This window comes from Myotis daubentonii, chromosome 15, assembly GCF_963259705.1.
Source record: "Myotis daubentonii chromosome 15, mMyoDau2.1, whole genome shotgun sequence".
NCBI lineage: Eukaryota > Metazoa > Chordata > Mammalia > Chiroptera > Vespertilionidae > Myotis > Myotis daubentonii.
The window spans coordinates 46817153-46829611 of NC_081854.1; the positions used below are offsets into that span (position 1 = coordinate 46817153).

At 57.0% G+C, this 12459-nt stretch overlaps 2 protein-coding genes across 3 annotated transcripts; both read left to right on the forward strand.

The window, feature by feature from the left end:
- The first annotated feature begins 1005 nt into the window (after positions 1–1005).
- On the forward strand, positions 1006–2916 carry CIAO2B (cytosolic iron-sulfur assembly component 2B). Its single transcript, XM_059667835.1, has 5 exons — positions 1006–1226; positions 1383–1462; positions 1734–1859; positions 2280–2325; positions 2705–2916. The coding sequence occupies exons 1-5, from the start codon at positions 1076–1078 to the stop codon at positions 2800–2802; spliced, it is 501 nt and encodes a 166-aa protein (XP_059523818.1). The 5' UTR covers positions 1006–1075; the 3' UTR covers positions 2803–2916.
- A 4678-nt stretch (positions 2917–7594) lies between these two features.
- On the forward strand, positions 7595–11037 carry RRAD (RRAD, Ras related glycolysis inhibitor and calcium channel regulator). Of its 2 annotated transcripts, none has more exons than XM_059667834.1 (5): positions 7595–7932; positions 8163–8547; positions 9187–9260; positions 9391–9595; positions 10423–11037. In XM_059667834.1, exons 2-5 carry the CDS (start codon positions 8178–8180, stop codon positions 10698–10700), a joined length of 927 nt encoding a protein of 308 aa, XP_059523817.1. In that variant the 5' UTR covers positions 7595–7932; positions 8163–8177; the 3' UTR covers positions 10701–11037. The 2 variants fall into 2 exon arrangements, with proteins under 2 accessions (XP_059523817.1, XP_059523816.1); XM_059667833.1 differs by having other exon boundaries at positions 7597–7928.
- The last annotated feature ends 1422 nt before the right edge of the window (positions 11038–12459 follow it).

Consider the following 12459-nt stretch of genomic DNA (forward strand, 5'->3'; position numbering starts at 1 on the left):
ACGTCATTAGTCTTGTACTGATTTGTTTGGTGTGCACAACAGGAAATATTTCGCTTTCGGAGAACAAGAAAAACAGGTTTATTTGCATTATGCATATTAATTTGTGCAGTTATTCAGTGTCTGGTAAGTTAATGTTCAAGAAAAAATATTAAATTTTATTAAAATGTTCTATTATATTATGTTAACGATTACTCATTTATTTCAGCCCTTTGTATTCAGCATGTCTCTATCGTGAACCGATGTTTCTATGAAAACTGAAGCTTTTGTTGTTTTGCGGCCCACATTAACTTAAACCTTGTTTATTTGGCCCGTGTTAGCCTTTGAGTTTGACATGCTTGACGTAAGAGGAAAGGCAGGGAAGTGTGCCCGCCCTCCATCCTAAAATTCCTCCTTGCTTTCAAGGATGTCTCTTGGGTCAGCCTTCAAGGTTCTTCAACCCCTTATTTGTCTGTCCTGGCCTGGCCCCCTCTCTACTCAGCCATGTCAGCCTTTGGAAATGCACAGGAGGCCTGGCACTTAACATCCCACCCCCACCCCCTGGCTCTCCCTTCCTCCACCTCCCGCCAAGATCCAGTTCACAGTCATTTATTCATTCAACAAACATTTAAAGAACGCCTTCTCGCCCGCGCTAGGGGCACCCGGCAGGGCACTCCCGGGCCCCAGGTGTAGCGGGGGATGCAGGCGCGTCCCCTGGAGGCTCCGAACGCAGAGAACGGTGCCAGGGGTACAGGCAACTCTGGGCACGCGAGCGCCCGCCGGGCCAAAGGAGCGGCCTTCCCAGAAGAAGTGATGCCTGAGCTACGCCAGGCGGCTTCAGGCCGGTCTTCGGTGTCCCCGAGAACCGGCCTCGGTCCAACACGCTACGGCTGGCACCGCCCGGCGTCGCCTTCTCGGTGCCTTTGCTGGAACCGTCGCGCCTTACCGGGTCCACGTGCAGAGAGCGCGGAGGCCGCGGCCCAGGACAGGCTGGGCTGCGTGTCCCTCGGGCGACGCCGTCGCTCCGCCCCGCCCCTTCCCGGAAGTGCGCCGTTAGAAGCGGAAGTGCGCGCCGACGGCGGCCCCCGGCGGCTCAGCGATGGTGGGCGGCGGCGGCGGCGGCGGCGCGGGGGGCGGCCTCTTGGAGAACGCGAACCCCCTCATCTACGAGCGCTCCGGGGAGCGGCCGGTGACCGCGGGCGAGGAGGACGAGCAGGTCCCGGACAGCATCGACGCGCGCGAGATCTTCGATATCCGCCGCTGCCGGGCGCGGGCGGGTTCGCGGGGGCCGGGGAGGGGGACGAAGTGACGTCCAGTGGTCGGTGGAGCTGTGCCAGGCGCAGGCATTCCCGGCGGAGGGTGCAGAGCGGGCAAAGGCGCAGAGGCCCCTTTCCTTCACTGGCCACATCTGATTCGCTCCATCAATGACCCGGAGCATCCGCTGACACTAGAGGAACTGAACGTAGTGGAGCAAGTGCGGGTTCAGGTGAGTCAGCCCAGCGAGCGTCCGAGGGGAGCGACTGGTTCGGGAGTCAGAAAGGTTCACCTGTTCACTAAGCGGCCGCCATTCTCTCAGCTCAGGGACTCCTCAGGGGACCTTGGGGGGTGGGGGGTGGGGAGGCGGGAGTTGTTGTGCCTATATTATGGATGAGGAAACAGGCCCATAGAAGTCAGGCGACTTGCCCCCAAGCCACAAAGTAAGAAGAGGAACGCTGGGCTGAAAGCGCCAAGACTTCTGACAGCCCACCCCCACCCAGGTGAGCGACCCCGAGAGCACAGTGGCGGTGGCCTTCACCCCCACCATTCCTCACTGCAGCATGGCTACCCTCATTGGCCTGTCCATCAAAGTCAAGCTCCTGCGATCTCTCCCCCAGCGTTTCAAAGTAAGTTGGCACTGCATGCTGGGGATGGGGTGCAAGTGTAATTAGCTGCTACTGAGGAGAACACGAAGAGCAGAAACACGGACCTGGAAGGATCCCAGCTAACAAGGGACGAAACTGCAAGGGACAACAAGAGTAAAGGCCCGAGCTGGAAAGTGCAAAAGGGTAGTGAGGAGTGGGGTCGGGAAGGGCAGTAGGGAGCTAAAGATAGGTTTGGAGCAGGGTCGGGGCACAGGTAGAATGCTTTTGAGTCAACAGCAGTTGGCCGGCCCTTTGGGGAGAAGGGGAGTGGCTCTGGGTGGATTTGGGGTATACTGGAAGGGCTAGAATTCAGAGGCATGATTAGGAGGTGGTGAATGGGGGAGAGGAAAGAAGGGGTAGACAGGTGGTTGAGGGCTCAGGCTCTACCTGTCTCCCTCCCAGATGGACGTGCACATTACGCCAGGGACCCATGCCTCAGAGCATGCAGGTAAGTGGGGGGTGTTGAGGCATTGGCCCCGAAGCTTCCCCCTTGCCCTGGTGGTTTGTGGGGCCAGGGGAGTGCTGGGTGGGTGACTCCTCAGTGGAGGTGGCAGCCTAGACTGAAGCTGGACTGACTGGAGTCTCCTGTGCTTACTGTGTCGTCCCCCCCCCCCCCTTCCTGTCCTCTCCCTCTAACTGACCGGGACCAGGGGGTGTCAGGCTTTATGGGAGGCAGACTTGAGCAGCGAGGTGGGAGGGATTCCAGATGTGGGCTCCGGTGGTTGCGGTAGCCTGATTGAGGCATGGGGTCCTGGGAAGGAGATAAGGGGTGGGGGGCTTTGTTGGTGGGGGTATATACACATAACCACTCCCTCCTTCCCATCCAGTGAATAAGCAACTTGCAGATAAGGAGCGGGTGGCAGCTGCCCTGGAGAACACCCACCTGCTGGAGGTTGTGAACCAGTGCCTGTCGGCCCGCTCCTGAGCCTGGCTTTTCGCCTCCAGCCTCACCCAGGGCTCATGACCTTGTCTTCTTGAATCACTGACAATAAGAAACTCACACTTTGCATTTTGTTAATAAACCCTTAATTTATATTCATTTTCCTGTGTGCCTTCGTGTCTTTCATCTTGGTTGGGTTACTTGAGGTTGTGGGAGGGTGGTCATAGTGAGTGCCTGTAACAGGGCAGGTCAATGAGATTGAGCTTATTTAAAAAATTTCTCTCGATGGTTTGATTAGGAATAGTTGCAAATATATAAAAAAAATTGGAAAGAGCCCTAGCCGGTTTGGCTCAGTGGATAGAGCGTTGGCCTGCTGGCTGAAGGGTCCCAGGTTCGATTCTGATTAAGGGCACATGCCTGGGTTTTGGGATTGATCCCCAGTAGGGGGCGTGCAGGAGGCAGCCAATCAATGATTCTCGCTCATCATTGATGTTTTGATCTACCCCTCTCCCTCTCCCTCTCTCAAATCAATAAAAAGATATTAAAAAAAAATTGTGCCCTGGCCAGTTTGGCTCAGTGGATAGAATGTTGGCCTGCAGACTGGAGGGTCCTGGGTTCAATTCCGGTCGGCTGCACATGCCCGGGTTGTGGGCTCAATCCCCAGTAGGGGGTTTGCAGGAGGCAGCAGATCAATGGTTCTCTCTCATCGATGTTTCTATCCCTCTCCCTTCCTCTCTGAAGTCAATAAAAAAAAGTATTATTATCTGGCAAAAAATGAACAATTCCCTAACACCTTTTAATATCCTGTCATATGTGAATTTCTCATCATTCATAGTTGTTTTTTAAATCAGGCTCCAGTCGAGTTTCACGTATTTGCATTTGGTTGTTATCTCTTCTTCCCAACCCCCATCTTTTTATCTTCCTTGACACTGACTTTTTTGAAAAGTCCAGGTGAGTTGTCCTGGAGAAGTACCACAGTTTGATTTGTTCCTTTGTCTGCTGTGTTTCCTGTAAACCAGAAGTTGAGTGAGTTCAGGTTTGAGTTAGGTGTGCCTGGTTGAGACTCAGAAGTGACTGTGGGCAGAGACCTCCAGAGACCTCAGCAGGGCGTCTGAGCATTTGGCAAATCCGTTCTCCAGGGCTGGCTGACAACACAGCCTATCCTGGTGGCAACTATACATATACTACCTAGTCAGGCAATTCTTGATCCAAGTTTCTGTAGCAGTTACTACTCTCTATTACCCCTATTTTGCAGGTGAGATGACTGCTAGAATAAGTAATTTACTCCCCAAGACCTCTAGGGAGTAAGGAGGAACCTAAGCAGTTTAGCAGTTACAGCTCAGCTGGCAGGGGGCGCTGTTGCCCGAATGGAAGGGCCTGTGCCCACCCCCACCCCAATTCCAGGAGGGCGTGGCTTCCTCCTCTAGAGGCACAAGATCTGGCTGCCCAAGCTCAGAGAGGTGAAGCCTCAGTTTCTTCACATGTCATGTGGGGATGGTCATGACAATCACTTGGGACTGGTCTGTGGAGATTTAAAATGGATCTGGGCCCAGGTCAGGTGATCTTCCAGGCATTGTTACGCGCCCCCCCCCCCCCCCCACACACACACAGACGGAGAAGCTCAGTGCTCCAGAGAGGGAGGGTGACCAGCCAGGGTCCCTCAGGCCCCAGGGAGCCTTCCCAACCACCAGTACCTGGCTGTAAGCTTCACCACCCGTATACACACTGACAGCCCTGATCTCTCAAAGGTGTCTGTGGTGTCTGTTCAGCCGGGTGTGGAAAGTCATCGGGAAGGCAGGTGTCACTGAGTCATTCCGCTGGCCCTCCTGGCAGCCAGGCCGTGGTGGGCAACGGATATTAAGCTGATCATGTCACATCTGACAGTCCCCTTGTCAGTCTTGACTCATGTGTCTGGCCCCTGGCTGCCTGCATGGACACCATCTGTGAATCCTGGGCTAGTGCCCAGGGAACTTTCTGGAACCCAGGTGCTGTCTGAGGACATGGGTACCGGGTTGGGGGGTGGGGGATGTTTGAGGTTTTAGGTCTCTAAAGCCTTCTACCGGGTGTGTCTGGCTCTTCTGTTTCTGGCCTATGACTTCTCAGGCCTCGGTTACCATGTCTGCAAAATGGAAATGACAAATCATAGCGAAATGAGATTGACCCAGGACTAGATGACATGTAGAACATGCCCAGCTATGTGGACTTTTGCTTATCATCATGCCCACAGCACAAGGGTCTGAGGGCACACAGTAGGTACTTAGTAGAAGTCAGTGGAATGAATGAATGAATGAATGAATGAATGAATTGGACTTTAGACAAGAACAGAGGAACTGAGGTGTGGGGGCTGTTGTGTGAGGAGAGCTAAAGATACTGAAGCCTAGCCAAGTCCCCCTTGCAGCATTTTGCTGCAGAAGGGAGGGAGAAGGATGTGAGGGTCCCACAGAGAAAAGGTGGGTATTGAGGGGGAGAGGAGAGGGATCTGCCCCTATCTAGAGAAGATCACTGTTCTGGAGAGAACAGAGCAGAAGCAGGAAAGAAGAAACAGGACAGGGCCCACGGATTCACTCAACCTGCCCTGCCCAACCAAGCATGAAAAAGAAAGTGTTCCTATTGAGATACTACTATATGCCAGACATGTGCCAACTACTTTATTGATATAACAATCCCCTCCAAGACAATATCCCTATTCTACACAGGAGGAAGCAGTCTCAGCCAAAATAAATGGGCAGAGGTGAAACAACTAGCGAGGGACACAGCTGGGATTTAAAGGCCGGGTTGTTGAGAAAGCTGGGAGGATCAGGAGGTGAGAGTGGAAGTGTCTGAAGGTCATGTCCTGGTCTTGGTTCCTGGGGCTCCTGGCCATACCTAAGCTTGAAGTGAGTGTGTCTGGCCTGTTGGGGAATGCCTGGGGCCTGAGTGGCTCAATGTGGATGCAGTTCCCTTGGCAATGAAGAAACACTGCTGAGGTCAAGAGCTCAGATTACCAGAGGGGAAACCCAGCCCTAATTCCTTGCATGGCTCCCTGCTGGGAAGGGCCACAGATACCACCCCCCCCTCTTGCCCACCCTCTGCTGGACATGCAGAAGCTCTTTTCAGTGACATAGTCATGTGAGCGGTGGGGTAGGAGGGGCCATAAGCAGCCCAGCCAGGATCCTGATGGGAAGTGGTTTGCTGGTCCTTGAGACTTGTGTCTGCTGACATGAGCCTTGACCCACAACCCCCTCTTCCCATTAGACCTGGCCCAGGAAGTTAGAGCCAGCATTGGCTTGTCCAGGCCTCCAAGACCCGTCAGGCCCTGTGAAGAACACAATTGGATGGGCCACCCTATAGTCCAGCCCTGGCTTATTTTGGGGACCTCAAGAACGAGAGGGGACTGCATGAACCCCCTAACACTTAGCCAGGCCCTCCTCACTCCAGGGCCCTTTCTGATGTTGCCAAGGAAACTGACGCAGCAGCTAGAGAGTCCTACCGGGTCTCCATGACAACCTACAACAGCACACCAGGATCCATCATCTGTGATGTCACCTGAGCCCTGAATGGGTGTTTCCACTCCTGCCACACTTGTTACAACCAAACGTCAGAGTCTTATAGTAGGGCCCTGTCACGAAGCACCTCACAGCCTGCCTGCCCCCAACCCTCACATACCCCAGATTTATGAGTAAGGAGGACTAGCTCATGTCCAATTTATAGCTGGGTACCCAGAGACCGGGATGGAGGCAAGACCCAGGAACCCGGAGGGAGAGCCAGGACTAGAAACCAACCCTCCTCATTACATCTCCCTTCTGTGTCCCGGTGGCCACCCTAGGTCTGAAGAAGGGATGAGCTCTGGGCAGTGGTGGCACCAAGTGGTGCTAAGAGCTCCCCCAACTTTTCCCTGCATCAGCGCTCCTCCTGGATGGGTGTCTGAACCTCCAGGTCTTGCTTGTGTCCTGAACAAGCAGGTCCAGACTAGGAATAGGGCGAAGGAGGGAGACATTGGAGGCTCTTAAAGTGGCTGGATCCAGCCCTGATCCAGTTCTTGGTCCAGTTCCACCACTTTCTGCTCCTGCTGGCATCTGACACCTGCCTGCCAGGATTTCCCCAACTCTGGGCAACTTCCAGCCCAGAAACAGAATGACCAGGGCTGGGGCCAGGGCCAGGTATTTTTAGCAGAGTTGCTGGCAGCTGTCTGGAGGGTGCTGGGGGTTGAGGTGGTACTGAGTTCATCCTTTCCCTGCTCTGGGCCTGTGTTCCCTCCCCAGGATTCAAGCTGAAACCTCTAGCTGCCGACACTGCCAGAGGGCCTCCCTTCCCTATCCCCTCCCCCAAGTAGCTCTCAGAGGCCCCCAGGGGTTTATGGGGTGACACTCACCCTCACCCTGAAGGGCAAGCTCATCAGGCAGAAACTTCAACTTCCCGTGGCAGGGAGGAGCGGGAAGAACTTGGTGTTGGGGCTAGAAGTCGGTTTGAGGACCCCTAAATTCCAGCTCAGATACGGGACAGTGGGGAGTGGGTGTTAATGGGCAGAGAAGGGTGAAGTCTGTCCAGTCTGTAAATGTTCTGCTTGCTTGGGCGACAGGCCAGGGCAGGGCAAGAGGGGGGTGGAGGGGGGTGGTGGTGGTGAATTTACTTTTAAAGGGCCAGACCTAATTCTTCCCCAGAGAGGGGGTTGGCACACTTTGGTTGGTCCTTGCCCCCAGCCATCACGGCACCCTCCCTGCTACACCTCCTCAGCACCATTCACATCCCCTCCCTACTTCTTCCCCCTTCCTTGCCTCCCACCTCTCTCTCTCTCTCTCTCTCTCTCTCTCTCTCTCTCTCTCTCTCTCTCTCTCTCACACACACACACACACACACACACACACACACACACACCCCACTCAGACCCGGGCTTTGTCTGCCAGTCTGCCCTGCTCCGCCCCGGCGGGTGGGGCGGGGTCTCGGTGGGTGTGAGGTCCTGGGAGGAGGGTGTGGGATCCCTCCTGGGGAGAGGGGGACAGACACGTCAGCCCCGGCCTCAGCGTGGACGGGGGCGAGCGCGGGGGCGGGCAGAGGCTTAAATAGGCTGCTCCCGAGCGCGGACCCAGTGCGGACCGAGAAGCACCGGCTGTGACAGCATTGAGTGCGCGAGCCGGGGTCTGCGATCCGAGCGCGGGACCTTGTCCTGACCGTGTCTGTGCGCGAGCGAGGGGGTGAGTGTCCTGGCGGAACGCGGTGGGGGTGGTCGCAGCGTCAGGGCTGCTGATGGGCAAGTCAGGAGGATGGGTCACCAGTCAGGGCGCGTGGACCTCCACGCCCGGGATGGGACTCGGCGGGACGTCGGTGGCGAGCATCTTGCCGGACCCCGGGTCGGGCAGGCGCGCCGGGGTCCAGCCTCCCTCTCCATCGCCACCGTGGCTGACGAGGCCGTCCCGATTCTTCCCCAGACGGAGTCCGACGTGATGACTCTGAATGGCGGCGGCAGCGCAGCGGGTGGGAGCCGCGGCGGGTGCCGGGAGCGCGAGCGCCGTCGGGGCAGCACGCCCTGGGGCCCAGCGCCGCCGCTGCACCGCCGAAGCATGCCCGTGGACGAGCGCGACCTGCAGGCGGCGCTGGCTCCCAGTGCGCTGGCCACGGCCGGGGCGGGCCCCCGGACCCAGGGCCCGAGGCTGGACTGGCCTGAGAGCTCCTCGGACTCGCTCAGCTCAGGGGGCAGTGACTCGGATGAGAGTGTTTACAAGGTGCTGCTGCTGGGGGCGCCCGGCGTGGGCAAGAGCGCTCTGGCGCGGATCTTCGGTGGCTTAGAGGACGGGCCTGAAGCAGAGGCCGCAGGTGAGGGGCTGGGACTGTTCAAAGGAGGGGAGATCCCAGGGTTAGGACTCGGGGCTGCGGGGCTAGGGACCTAGAATAAAATGGCAAATACCAAGGGATTTGAAGATCCTTTCAGAATCATGCTTCTACCTACCCATTTCACAGTTGGGGAAATTAAGGGAGAAGGGACCCTTGGTAGAAGAAGAAATGCTGAGTGGAAGGCCGGGGGCACACATATGTCTACTCTAGGAGGGGGCAGGACAGCCCTTCCTGCCAGATGGACAGGAACACAGCCAGGGGGAGTTTCTAGGAGAGGCGCCTTAGGTGACCGAGGCCCCCAGAGGATGTGAATAGCATTATTCTAACTCAGGCCACCGTGGTCAGAACCACCCAGGCAACGGGTGGGCAGGGAGCAGAGGAATTGTTAGCTTGGGGAAGGGGTGTCTAGGTGGGGGTCAGGCACAGCATGCCTTCCCTCTCCACCCCCCCACCCCCCACTTCTGTTGCCACATAACGGCCATCAGTGGACACGAAGGTTGGGAGGGGGGCTCTGGGGAGAGTTGGGGTGTGTGGCCGGAATAGGAAACCTGGCACCTGGGGGTTGGGGGAGGCTTTTGGCAGCCAGCAAATAACCTGACTACTTACTGGTTTCCTGTCTAGGGCACACGTATGATCGCTCCATCATGGTGGATGGAGAAGAGGCATCGCTCATGGTCTATGACATTTGGGAGCAGGTAGAATGCAGGCTGAGACCCAGGGCGGGGTGGGAGGGGTGAGCTGGGGGCAGGGGCCTGCTGGGAGCAACAGTTTGTAGCTGGGGCATGAGGACTGTTGGGTAGATGTGTGTGTGTGTATCTTCTTCAGGATGGGGGCCACTGGCTACCTGGCCACTGCATGGCCATGGGGGATGCATACGTCATCGTCTATTCAGTGACGGACAAGGGCAGCTTCGAGAAGGCCTCAGAGCTGCGGGTCCAGTTGCGGCGGGCGCGGCAGACAGACGACGTGCCCATCATCCTCGTGGGCAACAAGAGCGACCTGGTGCGCTCCCGGGAGGTCTCCTTGGATGGTGAGCGGGGTGGGGGTCAGAAAGGGAGGGAGATCCTGGCTGGGCTGCGGTCCACTCAGGCTTGACTCAGCTTGAGTCCCCGGGGGATCGTCAGTGGCTAAAAATGTTCAGGAAGAAAACTTGGGGGGCGGGGGGAGAAGGAGAGAGCTGCTGTCCTCCCACAGGACTCCCCCAAACCTGAGAGTGCTGGGGAAAGGACCAAATGCACTAGGAGAGGTGGCGGCTGCAGGGTCACCTCAGGGCCCCTCCTCTCCTGTCATCTGTGGCCCTGGCCTGACAGACGAGGAGTGAGGAGAGTGCCTGGAACCAGGCCAGGAGGTCAGAGCCTGGACCCAGGCCTGGGCCAGTCTTGAAGTAGGCTTGCCCCTGGGAAAGACCCTGCCCTCTTGGGCTGAGTATCCTCCTTTGCGGCCCCCAGAACTGAGCCCCTTAGAGGAACCTCGCAGTGACTTGGTTACATACCCACCATTCCACTGGTCATTCATCACGATATAAAACACTCGGCTATCCAACAAAGTTCTCATTCTCCTGTGTTGACGACTGCAGCACTTCCATTTATGTATCAGACTTCAGATTATTTCAAGAGATGAGTCTCCTTTTGTGGGCCTTTCCGAGCTCCTTAAACTCATACACCCAGTTGGGTGACCAGCAATACCTGAGACCCTCCGTACAGGGCTGAGGTCTCGGTTTCTGAGGACCCAGGGCTCCACTGTCGCTTACCCGTAGGTTCCTGAGTGGTAGCTGCCATGGGGTGGCCAGGGTTTGAGGGGCTCCTCACGCCCCCCCCCCTTTGTTGACTGGTTTGTGCCTGTCCCCACCTCCACCAGAGGGCCGGGCCTGTGCGGTGGTCTTTGACTGCAAGTTTATTGAGACCTCAGCTGCACTGCACCACAACGTCCAGGCGCTGTTCGAGGGCGTCGTGCGCCAGATACGCCTGCGCAGGGACAGCAAAGAGGCCAACGCACGTCGGCAGGCGGGTACCAGGCGGCGAGAGAGCCTTGGCAAGAAGGCGAAGCGCTTCCTGGGCCGCATCGTAGCACGCAACAGCCGCAAGATGGCCTTCCGTGCCAAGTCCAAGTCTTGCCACGACCTCTCGGTGCTCTAGGCCTCAAGGGCACTCCCTGCGTTGTGCAGATCATTGGACAGATTGGTGGGCTGGCCCAGACTCCGGTATCCCCCACCTCATCATGGTCATGGACAGACAGGGCTGCCCAGGGAGGTGGCTTCCACTGGCCGTCGAGGGCTGGGCCCAAAGAGGCGCTTGGGCAGGCCCATGTGTGTCCCAAGCAGCAGCCCGAGCCCAGCTCCTGGGACAGCTCTGTGTGTGGGGAGAGGACGCTGCCTCTCTCTCCACCTGGTGTGCATGCCCTGGAGGGTGGCTGTTCAGTGCGGTGGCTATTTGTTTACAGGCAGATTTTTGTAATAAAGATTATTTCCTGATAGTTGGAGGCTGTGGACTCTGTGTTTCCTTCTGGGTGGGGAGGGGCTGCAGGAACAGGCAGGCTTCCCAAAGTGTGTGGCCTTGACTATCCTAACATTTGGGCCCAGATGTAGCCAGCTGCGTCAGAGGGGGCAGGTGTGATTGGGGCCTGCTTTGGGGTCCCAGCAGCAGGAGGAGACATGAGTCCCTCCCAGGTGTTATCCAGATTCTTCACTAACCGCTGGGGCCTGGCATTACCCAGTTGGTTGAGGGTTCAATCACTCCACTGTGTGTAAGGGAAACCGAGGCTGCCCGAGGGACCTCACCCTGCCCCAAGTCTCATGGCCGAATAAGAACCCTGGGTTTGGCCCTCCAGCTAGTGTCTACCCTGCTCCCTCCACAGGGGCTGGAAATGCATGGGGGGGGGGGAGGCGGGGGATGGGGGGGATGTGTGGCTGTGGGAGACTTTACGACTCCCTGGCTTGTTAAGGGTGAGGTGAGGAAGGCACATCTATGGGCTTGACTCTGAACAGCTCCCCACCTCCTTGCTGAGGCTGGGCGCCTGAGGGCCCTCACTGTTCCCTCCACTGTGAGTGGCCTGGCCAGAACGTCCCATGCTTATGGTATTGGCAGGAACAGGTCCCTGGAGCCCTCCCAGCCTGGAATGAGAGGCCTTGCATCTGTGTGGGAATGTGTGCATGATCACTGAGAGAAGTGTGCCTGTCCCCGCTCCCCGACCCCCCTCACACCCGGAAAGGAGAGCCCTTAGTTATGTAGGTCGTTTCAGGAACAAGCGTCCCCATTCAGCAATGGCAGATTGGGCACTGAAGTGCTTGCCCGAGGTCACACAGGTAGAAGTGGCTGAATGGGGACTGGCATATGGAATGGGGTGTGCTGGTTTCCAGAGCTTGGAGGCAGCTTGGGGCAAGGCTGGGAGTTTCTGAGAAGGTTCCAGGCCAGAGTCCATACATTCCTTCATTAGTTCAGCTTGTTCATTCCACTGGGAGCCCTCGCAGCCTGGTTAGAGCCCTGATCGCAGTCGTTCAACGGCAGGAGGAGGCCTGAAGGCTGCTCCTCCGTGAATGGGACCTCTGTGACTAACCCACATGCCCCCCCCAGGGCAATGTGAACCAGTTCAAAGTTTCTGCTGCTCTCCCCTCCCCCAACATACTTCGAGGCATGTGGAAGGTATGGGTTTCTCAGGCAGGTAAAGGTCTTGAAGCCTGAAGAAGAATCCAGACCTTCCTGCTTCTGCCACTTACTGGCTGTGTGACCCTCGGCAAGCCACTCAACCCCTCTGTGCCCCAGTGTGTGACATGGGGATGACGTCCTCTTCAGAATACAGTGAGTGGAATAATGAAGTCATGTGGTTAGAGCAGGCACATTGTAGGAGCTTAACCAGGGGTGGGAAAACTTTTTGACTCTAGGGCCACAATGGGTTCTT